The following is a 26,505-nucleotide window of genomic DNA, read 5'->3' as shown; positions in this document are numbered from 1 at the left end:
CCTGTTGTGAGGAATGTGCCCGTAGACTAACAAAAGTCTGAATTCCTGCAGCTCTCCTGCAACTTGTGATTACGGTCCCCTCTTCAATGTTATTTATCATTTAATGCAACACCATGTCCAATTAACACAGCGACAACTATTGTAACTCAATTCAAAAACACTGCATTAAAGCTGCAATGATAAACCAAAGACAAAAACATTAATTTTCACTCGTCGCTTCAAACGCCAGAAATACTGTAAAGAAAAAAAAAAGTAAAGTGAAGTTTATTTCAAGATACACTTGATCCAAAATACTGGCACATTATTCTGCTACAAATGGGATGTTTCTGGCAATACAGCTCTTCAACAATTGTGTTCCAACACTTTAGCAACACAATAATTTAGAGGTGCAAATTTTGAAAAATTTAAAAAGGGATGGGCAACAAGTGCTAGTCTCATCAATGACACCCACATCCCATAAACAAAACCACACTGGTCTGGGACTGAAGTCATGTATAGGTCACAGGATAAGTCTTCCTGAGAGAACACAGTGAATCATTTGAATCATTTTAATGACACCAGATTTATTTTCTTTAAACTGAATCCAAATTTAAGATACGATTGAACTCTTGGTTTTTGGATTATTAGTCCAGTAACGCTGCAGAAATGCACTACTGGACCTCATATATTGCTTCATATCCCCAGTCATTGTGGACTATAATAAAGGGCGAGTTAATTAATGAATCTATGCAAATGCCTCCAGATGTGCCAAGAAGGGGGGGGGGGGGGGGGGGGGGGGGGAGGAGGAGAAATGGGGAAACAAATAATAAAGTAATTGTTTTACATTAAAACTGGAGCCAAGTATCATCACCTTGATTTTCTGTTTGATGCCAGCCTTTAGCCCATGAGGGTCTTGTTAAAGTCACCCAACTCCACCGCTTCCAATATATCCTATGAAGGTAAAAGTTGCAAATTACTATTTCCGATAAATAAAATCAAGAGCTTCTTTACAATAACGGCATGTCAACACATGAAAACATTCAGAACTGCCCGAGGATCAGGCACAAGACTGACAGGAACGTAACACAAGTGTGGCACATTCTCGTCAGTTTAGTGCCCGACCACTAATTCAACATCTCTGCTCCAATTAATTTCCCCCTCTCCTTTTTTGTTCCATTCACCGTTCACTGCCAAGAACATAGGTAGCCATGTAAGTGACTCAGGTGAATCATTTAGCGATCTCTTCGCAAACTGTCTTCTGACAGCTGAGCTGCTTGTCCCCAAAACACAGCTGCTGTTTGAGGAGGATGGATGCATTTGGTTACAAAATACCACAAACATGGCTTTCTGTTCGTCGAGGATGAATTGGTACAGCGTGGAAATAGTTTCATCGTGGAAATTTCCACAGCAGAGAGTGTGAACAACTATGAGCGGTTAATATCGAGGAACAGCTGAAGAGGGAAAATGTGTTGGGAAAAGAGTAAAGTTAGAACAGAAACATATTATTTGTATGATTTATATCAGTGACGTTTTCTTTACCTACTGCAAAACACTGGTACATCAGGCAAGATTGATGCAGATTTTTTAAGGACAGTCCCCATGCCATCAGTAAGCAAGATAAAGATTATACATTCTCTGTTCTGGTAAGGAGGCACAATGGAGATTTTTCTGATCTATCTGAATGGGATTTGAGAGAATTAAATGGTACTAGGTGACCTCCTGTGATATCAGACCGAGGCAAGTGCCAAGTCAAGGTGGAGCACTGAAGTGAGAACAATCAATCCTTCTGAGCAAGATGTCTGCTGTTCTTTGGCAAATACGTTACTTCAGCACCATTCTGTGGTGAATGTTAAATACTGCAGTTACTTTTTTTTTAGAATCATAGAATTTACAGTGCAGAAGGAGGCTATTTGGCCCATCGAGTCTGCACCGGCCCTTGGAAAGAGCACCCCACCTCAGCCCACACCTCCACCCCATCCTCATAACCCAGTAACCCTACCCAACCTTTTTGGACACTAAGGGTAATTTAGCATGGTCAATTCACCTAACCTGCACATCTTTGGACTGTGGGAGGACACAGGAGCACCCGGAGGATACCCACAGAGACACGGGGAGGATGTGCAGACTCCACACAGACAGTGACCCAAGCCAGGAATCGAACCTGGGACCCTGGTGCTGTGAAGCAACAGTGCTACCGTGCCTCTCGTTACAATTGACAAACGATGTGAATTCAGTTGATCGACATCAAGTAATTTTACATGGGATAAAGCTACACTCACAGCACCACCTCAGGTAATAATAATACATAGAAACAGTGGTGGGTCACTTGAGGTCATGGTTAATCTATAACCTAAGTTCACCTGTTTTAGCTCCATATTCTTTGGCTAGCGAAAAATTATCCGTCTGAGATTTTAAATCATGAATTGATTCAACACCGCTGCTTTGTGGTGAGATTTATGTAATCTCTCTTCTAATTTATCCCTTGGTGCATTGTAAAATCCTGTTGAATCCAACTGCGTTCAAGCTCAAACATCCTTTACAAGGTACGTTGCCCAGAATTGTGCATGTTACTCCCGATATGATCTAACCAGCCCTTTGTGTAGCTTCTGCAAACCACCTCCCCTTTATATTTCAGATAAAAAGGCGAATATTTCACTTGACTTTTTGATTATTTTTTGAATTTACTAAATTTTATTTATCTGGACCCCTTAAACTCTTTGGACCTTCAATGTTCCTTGCTGTTCATCGTTTAAAAATGGCACTCCCAGTAAAACGTTGAAACCACTTGTAATAGTTGATATCTTAGAAAATAATATTGTCATTATACCTCTGGGACTTGATCTTGAATATAACCTGTCCATCTCTGCTTAGCAATATAGACTGTCTCAATCTTGCCGTGACACTGAATTGCCATTTTCACCAGAAGATACAATCATCACTGCAGTGTAAATGGAAATGCAACACTACTGAGAAAGGATAGACCTGATATATATTCAGATACATTCTGCTGTAGGATAATACATTTTAATATTGTTGATGTAAAGCTGAATCATTTCAGCCTGCGCCTAACCCTACTCAACATGGGGGTGTTTGATTTTGGACTAGTTTTTAAAAATAAATTTAGAGTACCCAATTCATTTTTTCCAATTAAGGGGCACACCTGCACACCTTTGGGTTGTGGGGGTGAAACCCACGCAAACACGGGGAGAATGTGCAAACTCCACACGGACAGTGACCCAGAGCGGGATCGAACCTGGGACCTCGGTGCCGTGAGGCAGCAGTGGTAACCATTGCGCCACCGTACTGCCCTCTGTCCACCGAATTAATGGCTTCTGACAGCGTAACCTTCTTAAATACAACGGGCAAAGTTGTCCTTCCAAGATGGCCGATCAGCATGACCTGAATTCTATTCTAATAGTAAACGTATTATACCTGGATCTGTTCCAAGATATCTCGCTGCATTTCCACAGTTTTGTGATAAACATCATGATCGGAGCTGTTGTACATCACAGCGTTCTGGAACATCAGCATAATATCCCGTTGGAATTCTGCTGTTGTGCGAATTAGCCCTTTTCTGATGTTTCTCTTGATATTGGACAAATCCATTGGTCTGCAATAAACAGATGGAATGATAATTGCTGCATGACAGATGATTGAAAGACACAGGTGATGTCTGAAATATAACAATTCTTGAAAGAAAGCACAATCTTGTGACAGTGTCCCAAGACTTCTTTGTGTTACTCGTCTGACTCTCTTCGTCTTTATTAACATGACCATAGTTGATTGTGGTAAAAACGCGTCTGGAACACTAATACCCTTCAAGGAAGGAAATCTGCCATTCTACATGTGACTCCAAACTCACCAATTGACTCTTGAATATCCTCTGATATGAGCTGGCAAACAATTGAGTGGTATCCCCACTGCAAAGAAGTCGATACGAATGTATACCTCGAGTACTTGTGAGAAGTATGAAAATTCATTCTCTCCCGGGTGCAGGAATCTCCAGGAATCTGCTCCATAAATGCTCCTAGTTCCCTAGCCATGCCAGGGATTTCCGCCATGGTCTTCTTTATGAATTCTGTGTCGTCCCAGTTAGGAGCGTACACATTTACCAGTACGACCAGTGCCCCTTCCAGGACACCGCTGACCATGACGTACCCTGAAGGTGGCAACGCAGTGGTCAAGAAGGCATACAGCATGCTTGCCTTCATCGGACGGGGTATTGAGTACAAGAGTTGGCAGGTCATGTTACAGTTGTATAGGACTTTGGTTCGGCCACATTTGGAATACTGCGTGCAGTTCTGGTCGCCATATTACCAGAAGGATGTGGATGCTTTAGAGAGGGTGCAGAGGAGGTTCACCAGGATGTTGCCTGGTATGGAGGGTGCTAGCTATGAAGAAAGGTTGAGTAGATTAGGATTGTTTTCGTTGGAAAGACGGAGGTTGAGGGAGGACCTGATTGACGTCTACAAAATTATGAGAGGTATAGACAGGGTGGATAGCAACAAGCTTTTTCCAAGAGTAGGGGTGTCAATTACAAGGGGGGTCACGATTTCAAGGTGAGAGGGGAAAAGTTTAAGGGAGATATGCGTGGAAAGTTTTTTTACGCAGAGGGTGGTGGGTGCCTGGAACGCTTTACCAGCGGAGGTGGTAGAGGCGGGCACGATAGCATCATTTAAGAGGCATCTAGACAGGTATATGAACGGGCGGGGAACAGAGGGAAGTAGACCTTGGAAAATAGGAGACAGGTTTAGATAAAGGATCTGGATCGGCGCAGCTGGGAGGGCCGAAGGGCCTGTTCCTGTGCTGTAATTTTCTTTGTTCTTTGTATTCCCCCATGGTCCGTAACTCTCTTCCTTGTTAGGACAATGGTCTCTATGCTGTTGCCATGGAGCTTGCCTTGTTCTTGGGTTACTTTATCTTGCAAATGTATTTGTCAGCTGCATAGGAATTCTGCTGTCCTGTGTTCTGTTTGCAGCTATGTTTTGCATGCTGAATATGTGTTTTGAAATGACCTGAGGTTATGAGTGAGTTTTAAATGGTATTTAATAGACTAGGGGCTTAATGCGTGCAGTTCTGGTCGCCATATTACCAGAAGGATGTGGATGCTTTGGAGAAGGACTTTTACCTATAGAAAATAGCTGGCTTCTACACTCTGTAAAATTATCTTTACTTTTAAAAATAACAAGGCTACCCCGACGAGCCATGAATCATACCATAGGAATTTCTCCTGTTCAGATAAACCAGTCGTCACATTATTTTTAATGGCACTAATGCCTCTCCTGGGCTTGCACAAAGCTTTTGTACATTTTTAAAGAAGAATTCTGGCCACCAGAGACGCTGTCCCCAAGGAAAAAGGCAACCGTTTGTGACTCACGATGTCCAATGTGGTGTTAATGACCTGACCGATACCTCCTTCCAAACACAACGGTTTCAACCCGGGACCTCGTTAGTCAACCTGAAACCACATCGTCACATGATCGCGACTTGAGCTGTCTGAGTTCCTTTAATTAACAAGCTGTTTCTTCAGTGTTTTGACCTCCAAGGAGAACAGGACTCCAGGCAAACGGCTTGTCGCTGCCCATCATCTTACCATCGAACAGGTAGCCGCAGAAGGAGCTCTGACCAGGTCCAATCTGACAAAGGGTCATCTGGACTCTAAACTTTAGCTCTTTTCTCTCCCTACAGATGCTGCCAGACCTGCTGAGCTTTTTCAGCATTTTCTCTTTGGTTTCAGATTCCAGCATCTGCAGTAATTTGCTTTTATCCAATCACCTGGTCCTCATCTACATTTTAGATTACTGGAACGATGGAACTAGTGCTTTTAAGACTAATTCAACTCTACCCTGCCTTCTCCCCTTGTGGAAGTCTCACTTCTGAAAAGGCAAATCATCGTGTGACAGTCAACCAAACCCACTCTCTGAAGAAAGACCCCACTCTCTGAAGAAAGACCCCACTCTCTGAAGAAAGACCCCACTCTCTGAAGAAAGACCCCACTCTCTGAAGAAAGACCCCACTCTCTGAAGAAAGACCCCACTCTCTGAAGAAAGACCCCACTCTCTGAAGAAAGACCCCACTCTCTGAAGAAAGACCCCACTCTCTGAAGAAAGACCCCACTCTCTGAAGAAAGACCCCACTCTCTGAAGAAAGACCCCACTCTCTGAAGAAACACACCATTAGGCTTGTTATTCTGGGTTCTGGACTCGGGTAAAGCCATAACTTGCACTTTTATTGTGGTCTGGGCATGTACCTCTTTTTTTCTCTTTATCCATCTTTTAAAAAAAAAACACATTTTATTCAAACTTGTATCAAATAGGTTACATCAAATAAACACCCCGGAAAACATTCTTCCCAACAATCAACTGTACAGTTTGTACAGATTTTTCTCCCTTTTCACCCCCCCCTCCCCCCCTCACCCTCAACCCCCTGCGACGAACAGCTCCTCAAACACGGTCACAAACATCCACAACCTTTTCTCAAACTCCCCTGCTGAGCCCCTTAACTCATACTTTATCTTCTCTGACCGCAGAAAGGCATACAGGTCACCCAACCATGCTGCTACCCCTGTTGGCGATGTCGACCGCCACTCCAGAAAAATCCGTCGCCGTGCAATCAGAGAGGCAAAGGCCAAGACATCGGCCTTCCTCCTCTCCATGAGCTCCGGCTTCTCTGAAACCCCAAATATTGCCACCAAAGGGTCCGGGTCCACTCCCTCATCCACTATCCTGGCTAAGACCGCAAACATTCCCGCCCAGAATCTTCCAATTTTCACAACCCCAAAACATGTGCGCATGATTCGCTGGCCCCCGCCCACACCTCTCACACTCATCTGCTACCCCCTGAAAGAACCCACTCATTCTCGCCCGAGTCATATGCACCCTGTGAACTACCTTAAACTGTATCAGGCTCATCCTTGCACAAGAGGTCGTCCCGTTTACCCTTCGCAGTGTCTCACTCCATACTCCCCAATTGATCTCCATTCCCAACTCCGCTTCCCATTTCTCCTTGATCTTCACCACCCGCTCGCCTCCCTGCTCCCCCAGCCACTTGTATCCCCAATTCTTCCCTCCCCCTCCACATCCGGAAACAGCAGTCGCTCCAGCAGGGTGTATCCCGGCAATCTAGGGAACCCCTTCCAGACCTTTCGTGCAAAGTCCCTAACCTGCAGATACCTGAACTCACTACCCCTCGGCAGCTCTACCCTCTCCCTTAGCTCCTCCAGACTGGCAAACTCTTCCTCCAAATACAAATCCCTCACCTTGACCAGCCCCACTTCCCTCCACCTCCTGTATACACTATCCATCCCCCCGGATCAAACCCATGATTCTCGCACAGTGGCGTTAGCACCGACATCCCTTCTACCCTAAAATGCCCCGTCAGCTGATTCCATATCTTCACCGTGGACTGCACCACCGGGCTCCCTGAATACCTACTCGGAGCCATTGGCAATGCTGCCGTCACCATAGCAGCACTAGACCCCTTACAAGATTCCTCCTCCATCCGAACCCACTCTACCCCTTCTCCTTCCCACCATCGCCGCACCTTGTCCACATTCGCTGCCCAATAATAATGAAGCAAGTTTAGCAACGCCAACGCCACCCCCCCCCCCCCCCCCCCCCCCCCGCTGCCTCTGTAGCTGGGTCCTTCCCACCCTCGACACCTTCCCCACCCATACAAAGTCAGAGATGATTGTGTCCACTTTCCGAAAAAAGGCCTTTGGTATAAAGAGCGGGAGAGCCTGATAGATAAACAAGAACCTCGGCAGAATATTAATTTTCACCACTTGGACCCTCCCCGCTAACGTTAAGTGCAGTGTATCCCACCTCTTAAGATCCTCCCTGGCCTCCTCCACCAGCTTTGTTAAGTTCTACTTATGGAGCCCCATCCATTCCCTCGCTACCTGAATCCCCAAGTACATAAACCTATCCCTCGCTACCATAAATGGAAGCCCCCCTAAATTAGCCCGCTGTGCCAGCTCATTCACCGGGACTACCTCGCTTTTCCCTACATTCAGCTTGTATCCCGAGAACCCTCCAAACCTCCCCAACAGGCCAATAATCCTTCCCATACTCTCCAGCGGATCCGAAACATACAGCAAGAGGTCATCAGCATAGAGTGACACCAGATGCTCCCTCTGTACCCTCATTATCCCCTGCCACTCTGCCAACCCCCTGAGAGTCATCGCCAATGGCTCTATGGCCAGCGCAAACAGCAGCGGCGACAGCGGGCACCCCTGCCTCGTACCCCTGTGTAAGTCAAAGCTTTGTGAGCTAATATCATTCATTCTCACCCTTGCTCTTGGCGCCACATAACAGCAACCGTACCCATCCCGCAAATCTCAGCCCAAACCCAAACCTTCCCAAAACTTCAAACAAGTACCGCCACTCCACCCGATCAAATGCTTTCTCCGCGTCCATGGACACCACCACCTCCGGTACCAGAGATCTCGATGGATTCATCACCACATTCAACAGCCGCTTTATATTACTCATGAGATGCCTGCCCTTCACAAAGCCGGTTTGATCTTCTGTAACCACCCCGGGACACAATCCTCCATCCTCCCCGCCAACAACTTAGACAATACTTTCACATCCGTGTTCAACAGTGATATGGGTCTATCGACCCACATTCCACCGGATCCTTCTCTTTTTTTGGGATTAGTCTGATTACTGCCTGCTTCATCGTCTCCGGCACCTCCCCCTTCTCCAGTGCTTCATTATACGTCCCCCAACAGATGTGGTGCCAGGTCCGCCGCAAATTCCTTATAAAATTCTGCCAGGTACCCATCTGGCCCAAGGGCCTTCCCCGACTTCATGCCCTTGATACTATCCAGCACCTCCCTGAGCCCCAGAGGCTCCTCCAATGCCTGCCTCTTTGCTTCCTCCACATGGGGAAATTCCAGCTGGTCCAGAAACTGCCCCATGTACCCCTCCTCTCCTCCTGGGTCTGACTCATAAAGTCCCTGGTAATACTCTCTAAATGCCTCATTTATCTTCCCTGGCTCTGTCACCACATTCCCAGCCTCAGTCCGGATCGTCAATATTTCCCTGGACACAGCCTGCCTCCGCAGCTGGTGCGCCAGCATGCGGCTCACCTTCTCCCTATACTCGTACTACACCCCTCTTGCCCTACGCAGTTACCCTACCGCCCTCCCCGTTGCCAGCCTGTCAAATTGCCCCTGCAAACTTTTCCCTCCTCGCCAATCCTTCCACGGTGGGCACCCTTGAATATTCCCTGTCCACCTCCACTATCTCGCTCACTAGATGGTCATGTTCCGCCCTCCTTTCCTTATTCGCACAAACTGTAAATGAGATAATTTCTCCCTGGACCACTGTCTTCAGTGCTTCCCAAAAAATGCCCGCCGACACCTCCTCATTCTGATTGAACTCCACATAATCCCTAATCGGCAACCGCACCTCATCATAAAAACCTCCATCCGCCAACAACCCTGAGTCAAACCTCCACCCCGGCCTCTGCTCTCGTCCCGTACTGAACGAATATCCAGCCAGTGGGGTGCATGGTCCGAGATAACTATCCCCAAATACTCCGCCCCCTCCACCCAAACCAAAATCTCCCAACTCACTACAAAGTAATCAATCCTCGAATACACCTTATAGACGTGTGAAAAGGAGGAATACTCCCTTCCCTCTGGGTTCTGAAAGTGCCATGGATCCACCATACCCATCCTCTCCATAACCCCCCCCCCCCCCCCCAGCTCCCATGCCATTCGTACCCTACCCATCGACCTGGGGCTCGATCTATCCACCTTCGGCTCCAGGACACAGTTAAAATCTCCTCCCATGATCAACTGGTACGTGGCCAAATCCAAGATTGCTGCCAGCAACACCCTCATAAAACCCACATTATCCCAATTTGGGGCATACACATTTACCAAAACTTCCGGGTGCCCCTTCCAATACCCCACTCACAATCACATATCTCCCACCTGGATCCCTCACCTCCTTCGCACTCACGAATCCCATTTTTTTGCTCATTAAAATCGCCACACCCCTCAATTTCAAATCAAATCCCGAGTGAAAAACCTGCCCGACCCACCCCTTCCTTAACCTCACCTGGTCCTTCACACGGAGATGAGTCTCCTGCAAAAAGACAACCCCCACTTTCAAGCTCCGGAGGTGCACGAACACCTGCGACCTTTTAACCGGCCCATTCTGTCCCCGGACGTTCCACGTTACCAACCTTACCGGAGGCTTGCGCCTCCAATCTCCTCTACCGTCCGTCATCTTCCCCACTTAACTCCTGCCCCTTTAATTCCACTCTGTACCTAGCCCATCCCAAATGGCCCCTTTCGTCACCCATGACCATGTCATCTGTCACCTCCTGCCACGTCGCAGAATCCCCCCCCCCCCTGCTTTTCCCCTTCCCCCCACACACTTCCCCTTTCGCCCCTCCCCCTCGGCCACCCTTCTTGGCCTTCTCCCCCACCACCTCACTTCCGTTCACCAGCATAACCTGCTAGTGCGGCTGCCGCTGCCCAAAGGCACATCCTAATGACCCCCCACCCCCAATGCTATATTTTTCTATGTTCTATGTTCAACCTCCCACTAGTTACTGGCCAGATCATCTTTTTTTCTAATGATGATTGAGGGATCAATATTGACCAAGAAACTCTTCTTTGAAATAAAGCCGTGGGATCTTGCACATCCACCCGTGCAGGAAAATGTCTCGTCCGACAGTGCAATGCTTCCCTCTGTATTGCACTGGAATGTCAGCCCCAACTTTTGGGCTCAAAGAGAACAAAGAAAATTACAGCACAGGAACAGGCCCTTCGGCCCTCCCAGCCTGCGCCGATCCAGATCCTTTAAGTCATGAAGCAGGACTTGAACCGGAAACCTTGCGATTCACAGGTAACATGTGTTCCCAGCTGAATCAAAACTCAGATAAATAGGTGGAATGTAGTCTATAAGAGGACAAATTATGAGCAGTCTGTGGAAGCAATAGTCGGAATGGACTAAATATAATTTCCTCATACGGAAATATCTGGATTGGAGAATTATTAAATGCAGCCAAAACGTTTTGGAATATATTATTCTGCGCCGTTGGGCTATGCAAATCTTCTTAATGGAAAGCAACGGACTAGCTTGATTAATGGGAGTTGGACAAATGGAAAGATTGACTTTCTTCGACTTCAAACTTTCCCTGGGTCTTTCAATAAATGGATGCAGGAAGCATAAGACGTTGTAGCAGGTCTGCCAAAGGGGCAAGGTTGCTGAACTAGGACAAGATTTTCCATTCTGTACACTTAACTTTCTTAATCTAGAGTTTAGCTGCGCATTCATGCATGTTCTCCTGTGTTCCCATCCCGTCACTCTTACCTGCGCACTCGGCTGTGATATCCAGGGACACGTTCTTCAGTTACTGGGTTCAAAAATAGACTAGCAAACCTGCAAATTCAGAGTCATCAGCACAGTGAATACATTGGCACAAAAATATTTGGTTTCCTATTCTTTAAACTAGGAGCCACCAGCAACAAAGTCCATTCAAGGGCTTGCGTTACTCGTGGAATCCTCATGAAATCAGAAAATACACAGCTTTATACGGTTAGGATTGTTACACCAAGAAACCCAGAATAAGTAACACAACTGATATGAACATATGAATTAAGAGTAGTCCCTTGAGCCTGCTCTATTGTTCAGTAGGATCACAGCTGATCTGAATGTAACTTCAACCCCACATTCCTGCCTATCTCCAATGTACACTTTTACTCATTCTCTCACTTCCCGTTGTCTCGGTGTCCTCTTTTCTGTCTGCCTCTCACTCATTTTTCTTTCTCTCCGAGTATCTTTCTCTCTATATAAAGACAATTTTCCAAATATAGACTTTGGGATGAGGTGACTCTCAGTTGTCTGGCCCAAGCCAGAGATTTGGCTGCATGATTTTCTGGCTTTTGAGTAAGATGTTTTGGAGTTTCCAATCTGTGTTCCTGGTGGCAAGGCACCTCCTAGGAGCACATGGTTGGAAAGTTAGTGCTTAAAGGTTTTTCATTCTCTGGTTCTTCCATTACTTCTCCCTTTTGTTCTTTTTTCTGTGTTTCATATCATCTCACCCTTTCTGCTCCCCCTGCCAAAGGTGACTTGGAGCCAGAATCTGGTCTTCAAATTGTCACACCTCTTGTTGGAATTGGAGTTTGGACAATGTGCCATCCAATCTTGTTAACACAAGGAAGCTCGGGGTCAGGTCTGGGTGGGGAAGGTACAGGCCGCAACCTACAGTTTAATGGTGAGGATATGAAGACAAACCCTGTGGATGGATTCCTCGATGTATTAATTAGTTTCTTTGTGCTGGTTGTCTACATGGTTGCTGAGCTACAGTTTTGGATATATATGATTACCTGTACAAAGCTAGTCATAAATGCATGAACTCACGGCCTCCAATTTCCCCAAAGCAGTTCATTTGATTAACTAGCATGATCTTCCATTGCAGTTTTGGCCCTGTGGCGGGAGTGAGCCCATTGGGGAATGTAGAAAACATGGCGAGCAGCTCAAATTTAAACGGATGGGCGCAGTTAATAGTAAGTGGCAACATGTAGGGGCAAATGCTGATGTAGACAAGGTGGGCTGAGTGGCCTCCTTTTCCACTGTTTTTTTTGTAATAATCTTTAGTGTCACAAGTAGGTTTACATTAACACTGCAATGATGTTACTGCAAAAATCCCCTAGTCGCCACATCCTGCTTGGGTACACAGAGGGGGAATTCAGAATGTCCAATTCACCTAACACGTACATCTTTCGGGACTTGTGGGAGGGAACCGGAGCTCCCGGAGGAAACCCACGCAGACACTGGAAGAACGTGCAGACTCCGCACAGACAGTGACCCAAGCTGGGATCCCTGGCGTGGTGAAGCTACAGTGCTAACCACTGTGCTACCATGCCGTAACAGCTCTGTGATTCTGTGAAATATTGCGGCAGCTTAAGGTTCAAAATGGATTAGGTATGTCAAGGACACAGTAAAACGGAAGTCCAAGTTGCAAGCTCGAAGCAGCCGGAAGGAAAGTGGCGAACTGGGGGAGCAGCTGACAAACACTGGCAATGTGAAAATCAGCTAGAATTCAGCTGCCTGAGCCCCGAGCTGTGGATATGGATTACAGTCTTTACCATCACGGGCATGAGGAAAACTCTGATTGATTGTTTTACTGTTTTGTCGCTGATTCTGACCTGTGGCTGGCTATTTCCTTCCACATGAGCAGCACTGTCCTTTTCCAATTCCTCTGAGCTGAAATCTGATCCTGGTCGGCACTTGTAGATCTGATGAACAGATTAGAATGCTAACTATGCTGTAAAAATTCAATACAATACGAGCGAACATACCTGGTATTAGGTGTTACTATCCTGTCTGGGAAGATCCCAGAACGGAACCCTGGCTCAAAAGACGGTAACTTTTATTTATTTTAAAGGAAATGTGGAGGAACGGAGTCACAGGACCGGCTAATTAGTTCACACAACATGAAATAATAATAATTAAACTCAAAAAGTTTGATTATAACACAATACTCCTTTACCCCCCCCCCCCCCAGCTTCACAAATGTACACCATTTTCAAAGATAATACCTTACCCTGAAACCAAATGGCCGATGCCACTTAACCGATCTTCCATGGATTTCTCTCTCAATTGCCCCAGATGATTGTCACATGAGAGTTTCCAAACTCCACTCCCATAAAGGCATGCGTTAAAAAAAATCTTCTTTCAAACAATGCTTTTCTTCAGATGGAAAGTCCATTCCTGGTTTTCCAAACTACTTTCCAAATCTTCTTTCAAGCAAAGCTTCTGCTCCATTTTTAACAAGGAATCCAGCGTCCAGGTTTTCCACCTCTCCTTTCAGGTTTCCTTGGTCTTAAAATGGTTTTACACAACCTCTGAGCTCCAGCCACTGATTTCCACAATTATTTCAATTCACTGTGTGGTAAAGTCTCACAAACTTTTAAATCAGCTCAGACATCTTTCAGACTTTTCCCTAGCCGACTTCTCAGCTAGGTCTGTCTTTACTGAACAGTCCTCTGTTTCACTACCTTTAACATCAGGCTTCTTGGAAACTTCTCTTCATTTCTCTCGTCTCCTTTACTAGCTGTCCTTTATAAGTTTCCAACATCTGTTCTCTTAACCACTACTCCATAGCATGGTTTTTCTTCCAGCAAAGCTCAGAGAGACGTTCCCTCTCTAGCCTTCGAAGCCAACTGCTTCTAGCAGAGCTGCGAGACCTGCCTCTCTCTCACTACCTATCTCTAATTGCTATATATCCAACTAAAACTTACCTCATCTAAAACTACCTGTTTTCCTGACTTATGTCTTACCTGAGTTGTTTCACCTTTTTCAATAGATGTTTCTCCCCAAAGTGCTTCATGTATCATTTCTATTTTTAAAAATATGCTTATTAAAATTTTTCCATACGAAACAAAACCACCGAAACAATCAAACATAAATACACTATAAAAGAGAGAAACAAAAAAAGGTAAAAACACATATTAACTGTAACACAAAACCTAAACTAAATCCCCTAACAGCTGACAGTGACTAACCCCCTAAAAAAAAGGAAATGAATGGCTGCCATCTCCAGTAGAAACCCTCCACCGATCCCGATGGTGTATTTGACCTTCTCCAGATGTAGAAAAGACATGAGGTCACCCAGTCAAGTAGAGACACTGTAGGCGATGTAGGAGACCCCCACCCAAGCAAAACTCGCCTCCAGGCGAGGGCGTCCGCCTTCACCCCCGAAAGAATCACCGCAAATCCGACAACCCAAATATGGCCACCAGCGGACATGGGTCCAAATCTACACCGAGTAACTCCGACATGGTGTTGAAGAAAGAGGCCCAGAAGCTTATCAACTTGGGACAGGACTAGAACATATGTGTATGCTTAGCCCGTTCCCAAGAGCAGCGCTCACACTTATCCTCCACTCCGGAGAAGAATCCGCTCATCCTACTCTGGTCAGGTGCATCCTGCGCAAGACCTTAAATTGGATCAAACTCAGCTGAACACATGAAAACATTGAGTCGACCCTGTGCAGGGCCTCATCATTAAGGATGGGACCCAATTTGCCCTCCAATTTGCTCTTCACTTCATCCAATAGGGCAAAATTCTTTGAAAGAATGTGGCCAAATATCTCCTAAATAGTCCCTTTCGTCTGGCCTAACCAAAGTCAAAATCGTCTCCAACAGGGAAGAGGGTGGCGCCAAAGGAAAGGAGGGGAAAGCCTCGTATTTATCTCCAAAAGGAGATAAGAAAAACGGTTACATACAAAAAAAATCCCATAAAACTTGTGCTCCGAAACGGAGCTATATATTATCATAACAAACAGAACCCACACAGAACTAAACCCCAAATCTAAACAAGAACCATTAAAATTCAACCCCAACAACAAGAAAATACAAGAATAAATATGAAACCCTAACAATGCAAAAATTCAACATGCCCTTCATGAGAATCAAATACTCAATTACACTGCGCCAAACTTATGCTTTTAACGAAAAGTCCGCCTCCCGCGGTGCATCCTTTCCTTCTAAAGTGACCCTAAACCGGGGAGGGTAGACCACACCGAACCAGACTCCACTTTTATACAGAATGATCTAGACTCTATTAAACGGAGTCCTCTTCTCCAGCTCTGCACCCACGTCTTGATAGAACCTGATGGTGTGGACTACCCACTTAAAGTCACCGTGTTCCTTTGCCCACCTTAGAACCTTCTCTTTTCTCCTTGGAGCTATGAAATCTCACTGTCACCCCACGTGGTGGATTCTCAGGATGAGTCCTCGGCCAGAGGGTATGATGGGCTCGGTCCAACTCAGGAGGGGCTGTAAATCCACATTTCTTCACCGTCAACTTTTTCCGGCTTTCTCTTGCCTGTGAATTCTTTCTGATCCGCATTTTTTCCATGTCTCCAACCAGTGACCCAATTTGTGGCTGGAAAGTTGCTACTGTGAAAGTCATTGACCCAAACCAAAGTGGCACTCTCCTTTATGTTTGCGTGTGGACATCGGCTCAAGTTATTTTGTTCCTTCCACTTTTGTCCATCTTCCCAGGGTATGCATCAACTGTGGCTAAGGTTGCAGGTGAGCAAATCATCTCTGCTCTTGAGCGAAGCATGAAATGATGCGTGGGAGCAGACTATTAATGCGTTTGCCTATGTAATCTGATTCTCCTCATCAGGAACCACTGATCTACAATCTGCATCTTCATAGGGCAGGGGAGTGGGCCGAGGTAGGGTGCTCTCTCAGAGGGTCAGTGCAGACTCGATGGGCCGAAGAGCACTGTAGGAATTCTGTGTTCCATCTCTTCTCTCATCTTGGTCAAGTCATCAAGTTAGCAAAACTGAGTCACAGGCATGAACACATGTCCTATTTAATGTGCCACCATTCTATTATCCTTTTTCTTTTCTTCATAACACACCTGAGTCCACACCTGAACGGTCAACTTGCCCATTCGCTCCTAACATTCTGCCTGACCTTCCGAGTGTTTCCGGCATCTTTTGCTTCAATATCAAAAAAATGAGCACAAGCTATTTGCATTATTGCTATGGTCCTGCTTGCAGGTGCACGATACAACATACCAACAACATTCCTGGTCAATAAGTTGGATTTGTCATTAGTTATATTTCTTTTTGCTCACTGTCCCACACATGCAAAATATCCCACTGTTGCTACCCACATCTAATCAAATTTATTCAATCTTGCACCCAGCACCAGCAAGAATAATTATTTAATAGAGAGGGGAATGAGAGTCTAATTTAAGTCTCAATATAGCATTCATAATCGTGGGTCATAAAATAAATCATTTGTTCTTGAGATGTGGGAGACACTGATAAGGCATTATTGTATGCTTTAAGGTTAAATATTACATGATTGGTTCTAAGACTCAGTATCGCATTGCTAATACAATTCCTTAGGTCACTTACAGCTGGGAGGATGTGTGACTGCTAGCTGCTGACTCATCCAAAACTAAGAATTGCTGGGAACTGAAGCTAACGTCACTCTCAGAGACAGACAGCTCTATGCCAAATTCTGAAAGGTCAACATCACAAAACTCTTCTTCACTAGTAGTATCCTCCTGAAACTCAAGTCAACAAGTTGCAGCAAATATTATAGCAGGGGCTTCTTACATCAGTGCCGAACTTCACAATGTTCTTTTGTTTAAAATGTATATTGTGATCGTACCTCCTGTAGTCTTTCTCTCATAGTGCTGTATTCTACTGTAGACAGTTCTGAAATAGGAACATAATAATGGATTTAACTAACTTTGTCAACAACCTTAAGTGCTAAAGATTCTGGTCCAAACACATTAAAAAGTAAATCACACTGCGTCCCTGACGGTCTCGTGCGTTAGCTCAGTTTCAATTCCCAATTGATGCTGAGTAGAGTAGGTAAGGTGTAATTAGCTAGTTCCCATGAGGGGTTAAAAAGAGAGTTCTCCTCCAGATGGCCTTACTGACTGATGATGGAAAGTGTAAGTATGCAGACATCTCAGGAGAACAGGATAAGACTGAGAGATGCCATCTATTATTGAAAACCTGCTGCGCTCACTGTCGAAACTCACAGTTAAAGATTGGCCAGTTAATGGAGGTATCCTGAATGATTATATCTCAGTGTTTTCAACAGAAGATGTTGCCTCTCTTGGAAAACAAAAGTCTTTAAAAATTGTAAACCTCTATCTAATCGGTACTCCTGTAACTCTGATAGTCCAATATTTGCTGCAAAATCAAATCCCCACGCTTTGTTCACCAGAAAAAAAAGCGAAAGGCAGATTTTGTCTTTATTGCGTCAAGGAATAACAATGTCAGAGTGTGTCAGAGGTGTAATACTTGTTAAGAATAAAGTTCTATTCACTGTGCTTTGGCTTAACCCAAAGGTCGCAAGAGAATTCTTGCAGTATGACTATGACATTTTATTTTTCTCATCTGTCATGTTTATTGCTACAGAGACGTACTGACGATTTTGTCCCAATTTAGGTCAAGTTCTGGGCATTCGTCTGTGTTACGTGAGCCCGACTTATTAGAAGCGGGATTGTGATTTCTCAAAAACATTTCATTCAGAACCTTTATAGCTGACCTCGCTAAGGACATTTTGAGAAACCATTGGAAATCTCAGTTACCCATGCTTCTTTTAAATTGACTGCTGAAATTAAATACAGGAAAGCGCACAACAAAAAACAGCCATTCAAGTTATAAAAGTGTGTTTCTTTCAACGATTGTGTACACTTTCTAACACTGTGAACTCCACTCTTGATAATTCATCATGGCATTAAAGTTCTAAAGTAACTGAGTGGTACTTCAATACTTCTACCCATCTCATTGTCATCTCTACTCAACTGTGGGTGACCGTTCACTAGACAACCACCTCTAACCACAATAACACAGAAAACTCAAGAATATTTCAACATCTTAGCTTATACTTGTCCCTGTCGTCTTTTATTCCGTTCTCACCCAAAAACTGTGTCATATTTATAGCACGATAACACAGTGGTTAGCACTGTTGCTTAATTGCACCAGGAACCCGGGTTCTTTTCCCGCTCGGGTCACTGTCTATGTGGAGTCTGCTTGTTCTCCCAGTGTCTGCGTGGGTTTCCTCTGGGTACTCTGGTTTCCTACCACAAGTCCTGATAGATGTGCCTGTTAGGTGAATTGGACATTCTGAATTCTCCCTCTGTGTACCCGAACAGGAGCCGGAATGTGGCAACCAGGGGCTTTTCCAGTAACTTCATTGCAGTCATAATGTAAGTCTACTTGTGACAATAATGATTATTATTATAATTGTCAAATGCTTTCGTAGGCTCAAAACACAGCTACATAGGTGATATGTTGCTTGAGAAACAGTTTCAGTTTTCAATTACTTTAGTAAATACATGAACATTTCATATGGATTGAAGAGCAAGTTCATATCACATAAAGGAACATATTTCGCTTTAAATAATGTTATTGATAAAAGGCAGCTTGTGCTATTAGGAGGCTAGATATCTGGACTGTGGCAAGGGTGAAGCCCAAAGTGTCAATATTAATTGTGATATTTAGATAATCATTTTTAAATTGAAGATATGGGGGGCTGATGGTAATACTGGAATTGAGCAACTTCTGCTGAGAATAGTAGGGGGTATGAAGGTCAAGGATTAGATAAAGATGGTGCATTAGAGTAATTCCTATTTTCAAAATGTGTATCACTGATACTGTAGAAAGTAACATGAAAACTGAAGAAAGGTACAAATCTACAGCAGTAACTCACCTAATTGTTCATTCTCCGTAATGCCATGCTGTGCTTCTACAAGTGGTTCAATCCTTGTACACAGCGAAAGATAACTGCAACCATTATCCAAGCACTATAGAAACACGGATTGGAATGTCATGGCATTAGTAAGCATAACATTGTTTGCTATACATAAATTGTTTTTGATCGCATAAAAATATAGTACTACTTTTTCCGTAACAAACCAAAATTAATTTCCGTTTGATCAGGCTGATGTCTGACATGTGCAGAAACCCAGCACCATGCTTAAGAGGGTCTTACAAACCAATATACTGAGAAATCTATTCAGGCAGAGTCTTGTTTGCCTGAAATGGGCTGCACACTTTCTGTTCCCAGGGAAACAGCCCACTTTGTTCAATTCAGAGAGTTTAAGCAGTTTAGCATCAGCTACAACAATGGCATCACTCTAACTAAATGGAAAATTGTCCAGTTACTTCATGGCAATGGAAAGCAGGACAAATCAAAATCTGCCATTTCCCGCTGCCCTAGACCATCAGTGATTGATGGGGTTATACTCTACTGGTTGGAGTCATACACCGAGCACAAAGGAAGATTGTTGGAAGCCAACCATCTCCGTCCTAATGCAAGAGTTCCAGGGTAGTGCCAAAACTGTGGCTACAAAAGTAGGTCAGTGGCTGCGAATTATGTGGTGATTAAACTCACCTCCCAACTCCACCCCCCCCCCCCCCCCCACCCCCCAACTCACCTGGATGAGTAAAGCTCAAACAGCACTCAAGAAGCTTGATCAACATTATCCTGGAAAAAAGCAGCCTACTTGATTAGCAGCTTATTCACCACCTTAAACTGTCACTCCCTTCACCATTAACATGCCATGGCAGCAATGTACCATCTACATGATGGCACTGCAAAGATTCACCAGAACCTTTGCATAAACCAACTATTTTCTAATACACCTGATAGGTAAAAGATGGCTATTTAGCGTAAAATATTAAGCCCCAGTTTTAAATACCCATTTTAAATTCACTCATAACCTCAGGTCATCTCAAAACATATAGCTTCAGTAGAGACACAAAACAGCATGACACAGCATAATTCACTTTTACCGAGCTCCATTGTTCTAGCAAATACATTTGCAAGACAGTGTGACATTAAAACTCAAGTCGCACCGGATATCAATCCAAGGACAGGGCAGGCACCATAGCAACATTAAGGTGCTATTGTCTATAATGTGGCTAACAGTGAAGTCAGCAGAAGTCCACTTTAAACTGGTTGTGATAACAGCACAGAATTGCATTCCATAACATGCACAAGTATTCAGACATGAAACATTTAAAGCTAATAGAACATAGAACTGTACAGCACAGTACAGGCCCTTCGGCCCATGATGTTGCACATTAAAGATTGACAGTTAACCGTCAAATCAAACTCATTTGATTCTAACCCAAACCAATTAGGATGACTTAGAGGTGTAGATAGATGGCTAAAGACGGATATGATTTCCTATAACCGCAAAGGTCCATACGGCCATCTTTATCCGGATCATTCTATACTTTGATCTAAACTATACGCTATCTCTACTTTGCACTTTTCCACTCTAACTCTTGAAGTAAATGCAAGCTGTTTTGCCGGAAACAAGAAACCATTTCTGTATTATTTTAAAAGTTAAATTGTGTACAAGTTGCTTCTCTTTAAATCCTTTTTGCTAGCTGGACTTATTAAAGAGTAAGATTTAAGTGACTCTCAATTGTAATCAAATAGAGGCAATAAACGATTCTTGTTTGCATCCGAGAAGTGTTAACTCAAATTTCTACTGAGTTTTGGTGTCGCACGTTCCTCACTAATTCCGCATGGTAGATCTCTTACAACCTTTCAAACTCGTGATTTCTACCAACTGGAGGAACAAGGGTAGCAGATGCTTTGGAACAGCACCACCTGCAAGTTCTTCTCCATTGCACACCATTCTGACTTGGAAATATTTTGTCATTCCTTTGCTGTCACCGGATCAAAATCCTAGGACTGCCTTCCTAACAACACTGTGGATGGACCTACACCACATGGAGTGCAGGAGTTCAAGGGAAGTGGTAGTAAGTCACCCTTAAGAGCAATTAGGGATGGACAATAAATGCTCATAGTGACACCCTTATCCGTTGAACAAAAGAAAATTGAGTTTTGTTGGCGATTTTTGTCATTCCCAGGCAAGTCTGTTGGAGCATCAAAGTATGTATAATCTAACTTATGTAAAAGATCTTTGTTACTCACTATGGTACCTATGGTATGGTATCATACTTTATTTCGGTATCATAGAGGTGCAAATAACTACACAAATTATCAGAGAAAAGTGACATAGCAAACAACGTTCTTTCAAATCCAAGCATTTCATGAAATTTGGTTTTTCAACTAAATATCCTACCTCAGCTAAATACTTTTGTTCCGAATCCTTTTTTATTGCTTCCACCTGCTCTTTAGAATGCTCTGCATTTTCACAATGTTTTATGCGTTCAGTTTCCACCTGCCCTTTATTTTCCTCTTCCAGAAGTATTGCCCTTTCCTCAATTTTCTCTGAGAGGACATTTTTAATGTCATTATTCCTTCCGTCCTCAACTCCTGATCCAACCAATACTTCTCTCTCTTCCTGGTATTTATATTCCGTTTGCAGGGACTGCTGCTGAATTTCTTGTTGGGGTATTTCGCTTTCTTGTTCATCACTGGCAATCTCAGCTTCCACCTCCACAGCCTATGGAATAAAGTATTTACTGTATACAGTCAATTAAAAAGGCTGTACATACAACATAACAATGATTTTTACTCTCATGAATAACTGGGAAGCAAATTTAAGGGAACAGAAAATGAAAATCCAAAGTAATTTCCTATAGAGACCATTATATTCACGTCTAACCGCTTCATCTGCAGGTTTCTCGAAGGACATTTTTCATTTTGAATATTTGCACACCTTAATACAAGGGATTGTGATGACCAAAGGATGTTTTCCCAATTTGTGCCCACAATGAATATTCCCAGGTAAGGAATAGTAGCGGCACAGTGGTTAGCACTGCTGCCTCACAGCGCCAGGGACCCGGGTTCAATTCTGGCCTCGGGTGATGCTCTTTGTGTCTGGAGTCTGCACATTCTCTCTGTGTGTGCGTGGGTTTTCTCCGGGTGCCCCGGTTTCCTCCCAGTCCAAAGAAGTGCAGGTTAGGTGGATTAGCCATGATAAATTGCCCCCTAGTGTCCAAAAATATAAGGGGGATAGGATGGGGGTTGGGCCGAGAGTGCTCTATGATGTTTGGTGATGGGCCAAATGGCCTCTTTCTGCACTCAAAAGATGAAAAGTTGAGAGCCATGAGGCAGTTTTCTGCCTCAAGCTAATTTCGCAAACTACAACTCTTTTTGTCACTAAATCTTATCAATGCTCAACAAAGAAGAGGCTAGCCCGTTAATAGCTTTACAAATATGTCCGACAGCACCTTTTCTGAAGGAGGTCTCAAAAACAGCTACCACCCCAGTAAAACGATACTTTAGATTTTCAAATTCATTCCTTGCTGGACTATACACTCACTTAAAAAATCATTAAGCTAATCTTGATAACAATGTTTTATTATTAGAAAGTCAATTCCTAATAGTCTTGACCATCTCATGTCCTTGGTATGGTCTACGTAATACCAACTCATTATTTGAACATTCAATTAACAGACTCTATTCCCATGAGAATAGGGGATCGGAAGGAGAGAATGGTATTGGGGCTAGTCCAAGGGATGTCTGAAAACAAGTGTATCAAATCTGAAGTACAGTGGTTAGCACAGTTGCTTCACTGTGCCAGGGTCCCAGGTTCGATTTCCAGCTTGGGTCAATGTCTGTGTGGACTTTGCATGTCCTCCCCGTGTCTGTGTGGGTTTCCTCTGGGTGCTCCGGTTTCCTCCCACAGTCCAAAGACGTGCAGGTTAGGTGAATTGGCTATGATAAATTGCCTTTAGTGTCCCAAATAGGTTAGGAGGGATTATTGGGTTATGGGGATAGGGTGAAAGTGAGGCCTTAAGTGGGTCGGTGCAGACTCGATGGGCCGAATGGCCTCCTTCTGCACTGTACGTTCTATGAATATTTCTTCCAGTTCACTTTAAAATTTAGTTGTGGAACAACAGTCCTGTTGGATCCCACGTAGGAACTCAGATCATACAATACATATAATCCCTTCAGTGCAGGAGTGGGCCATTTGGCCCAGCAAGTCTGCATCGACCCTCAAAAAGAGCGGCCTACCTAGACCCTATTCCCGTAACCCAGTTACCCTTTAGGGCACTAAGGGGCCAATCACCTAACCTGCACATCTTTGGACTGTGGGAGGAATCAAGAGCACTCGGAGGAAACCCACGCACACACAGGGAGAACGTCTAAATTCCACTCAGTCACCCGAGGCTGGAATTGAACCCCGGTCCCTGGCACTTGTGAGTCAGTAGTGCTAACCACTGTGCCACCATGCTGTCCTCAGATGAACCAACTTGCCCACTATTGGACTATTTTGCTGATGTTACTCAATAGAAATAAATATTTTAAAAACTCTTCAAAGTTAGATCATTGACTATCTGTGCCACTGATGTTTGAAACTGAACCAGTAAAATATGTTTCACACCATCACATTGAGGGATTCTCTCCCATAAATCTAAAGTTTTAATTTATTTTGAAGAGAAAGAGAAATTAGCCTAGTGCGAGCAACTTTCCATTGCTGGCCTGCATTTGGAACAGCAATATTCATTATAGGAGAAGCAAATATTTTCTCCAAAGTAATTCTATAAAGCTTATCCACTTTGGGTAGAGCATGGAGCCTCATTTAGCCTCTACGTTTTGCACTGAATGGATCAGGAACCAAGAACCCAGAAATAATAATAAACACTTATTGTCACAAGTCGGCTTCAACGAAGTTACCGTGAAAAGCCCCTAGTCGCCACATTCCAGCGCCTGTTCGAGGAGGCCGGTACGGGAATTGAGCCCACACTGCTGGCATTGTTCTGCATTACAAGCCAGCTGTTTAGCCCACTGTGCTAAACCAGACCGACAGAAAATGACAGTGTTTGAAGTTTGACGCTGTCTGTTGCAAGCGGAATCTGGAAAATGAGTCGCAGAAGAATTGAAATAAAAGTAGAAAATGCCGGATAAACTCAGGTCTGGCAGCATCTGTGGAAAGAGAAAGACAAAGGTAACGGTTCGAGTCCATTGACTGCCCTACAGAACTGACTTTGTTATATCATGGTTCAACGTTGACTTTAATTTAAAATGGCAGTGGATAATTCCTTTGCTTCTAAAATGGAGCCACAAGGGAACTGCTAAAGAGTTATTGCAACATGAAAAGTGGCATTGCTCAGATCATTATGAAATATTCCCTTCCAGGGATGGGTGCAATCAAACCATCTGATGGTGGGGAATTGGCCAGAGAATGGCCAGGTTCCGATAAGAAAGGATCTGAAATATCCAATTCCTCAACTATTTCATCCAACTGCTTAATGGAGGTGAGAAACTGGAAAGAAGACTGCCTAAACGTTCAGCAAGGACAGCAAAACTAGCTCAGCCGAGTATGACCCCGTTGCTTTTACAGGCTGAGAGACAGGTAGGGGGAACAGCTACCATCAAGAACACTGGGGATCCAGCATGTGATTGATACAATCCACAACTTTCAAATCAGCACTCATCAGCTAGAAGACCTGCCCATAGTGCTTGAATGAGAAGCGTACAAAAAAGTTTTCATATGTAAGGAATTGGCAGCCAAAGAATTACTTGACGCCATTGTCAGAACATGGAAGAAATCAATGGAAAAATACATTTCATGAAAGATAAATGGCTTTCACATGAGGAAAATGGTGTTCCTTTCAACAACGAACTTTGCATGAAGTCACAGAGGACAATGAGAAGACTTCAGAACTTAATAGCCATTTTAATAGGGATGCTATGAGGTACCCAGGATGATAGTTCAAGAATGTAAGATTTTCCAATGGTTCTACCTGTCATGTTATCAGAATGAGGCACAATCACCCATGCTGGGACTGCCAGATTACCCTGCAATACTCAAGACCTTTCCCTCTGATTCTGGAACCCCTTTTTTGATCACGTTCATCTTTTATTGAACTTGAAATAATCTCACTCTACACGCAATGATGCCAACAACAATGTTAGTCTGCCTTGTACTAGCAAAGTTTGTGTTCCCTCTAAATCGTACTGGTAACATGCCTCCTGGTGATTATAAAGCAAGGGAGAAAGAACATTTATATCCTTTTGCAACCTCAGGATGTCCAAGAGTGTTTGGCAGCGAATGAAATGTTTGGAATCTAGTCATTATTGTAATGCAGGAAACACGGCAGCCAATTTGCACAAAGCAAGTTCTTATTAACAGCAATGTGATAACGACCAAATAATCTGTGTTAAGTGATGTTGGTCAAGGGATAGTCATTGGAGAGGACATCAAGAAGAACTCTGCAAAGTAGTACCATGGGTTCGTTTAGGTTGACCTGTGAGAGTTGTGGAGATGGTTTAAAGTCACATCTGAAAGCTGGCACATCTGGGTGGCACAGTGGTTAGCACTGCTGCCGCACAACGCCAGGGACCCAGGTACGATTCTGACCTCGGTGACCGTCTGCGTGGAGTTTGCACATTCTCTCCGTGTCTGTGCGAGTTTCTTCCGGGTTCCTCCCGCAGTCCAAAGATGTGCAGTTTAGGTGGATTGGTCGTGCCAAGTTGTCCCTAAGTGTCCAAAGGTTAGGTGGGGTTACAGGAATAGATCAGAGGTACGGTCTGTGTAGGGTGGTCTTTCAAATGGTCGGTGCAGACTCGATGGGTCGAATGGCCCCCTTCTGCACTGTAGGGATTCTATGATTCCAACGGCGCAGCACTTCCTCAGTACTGGACTGGAACGTGGGCCTGGATTGTGCTTTCAAGTCTTTTAGTGGAGCATTTGAAAGCACAAAGTGGTGAGAGTGTCACCAACCGAGCAGCCGGCATTGAGTTATCACAAACTTTTCAATTGGATATAGGGAGGAGGAGAAGAGATGATATTTTGGAGAAGTCGTAAGGTGTAAGCCATGCAACACTGTACATGAAAAAACTATGGGGAAAGGGTACAGCAGAGTGTCCTTCATTTATTTATGTTATATATTATGTTAAATCACATTTAACAATAGCCACAATTATATGAATTGTAGTTATGTTATAATTAAAATACATTAATATAAATAGTGCAAGATTTTAGATAAATCTGCAGGTTACTGATATATTCACTGGAGCTACCTTCTAAATCCTGCTATCGTATGTTGAAAAACAAAGTAAAATGTTTGTAATTCCCT

The 26,505-nt window shown here is 44.0% G+C and overlaps 1 protein-coding gene across 1 annotated transcript in view; it reads right to left on the bottom strand.

The window, feature by feature from the left end:
- Positions 1–860: 860 nt before the first annotated feature.
- The window catches only part of LOC119978145 (bromodomain-containing protein 8-like), an 86,755-nt gene continuing 61,110 nt past the window's right edge, over positions 861–26,505 (bottom strand). Inside the window, exons 22-29 of the mRNA XM_038819585.1 lie at positions 21,597–21,920; positions 19,205–19,298; positions 17,147–17,193; positions 16,888–17,045; positions 13,154–13,243; positions 11,316–11,384; positions 3,412–3,589; positions 861–930 (exon numbers count right to left, since the gene is read on the bottom strand). Of these exons, the coding sequence (XP_038675513.1) occupies positions 877–930; positions 3,412–3,589; positions 11,316–11,384; positions 13,154–13,243; positions 16,888–17,045; positions 17,147–17,193; positions 19,205–19,298; positions 21,597–21,920 (1,014 nt within the window). The 3' untranslated portion in view covers positions 861–876. The remainder of the gene's footprint in view (positions 931–3,411; positions 3,590–11,315; positions 11,385–13,153; positions 13,244–16,887; positions 17,046–17,146; positions 17,194–19,204; positions 19,299–21,596; positions 21,921–26,505) is intronic.

The sequence above is a fragment of the Scyliorhinus canicula genome, chromosome 15 (genome assembly GCF_902713615.1).
Source record: "Scyliorhinus canicula chromosome 15, sScyCan1.1, whole genome shotgun sequence".
NCBI classification, from domain to species: Eukaryota; Metazoa; Chordata; class Chondrichthyes; order Carcharhiniformes; family Scyliorhinidae; genus Scyliorhinus; species Scyliorhinus canicula.
The sequence above is the reverse complement of the archived record's forward strand: the minus strand, read 5'-3'. Positions and strand labels throughout refer to the sequence as shown.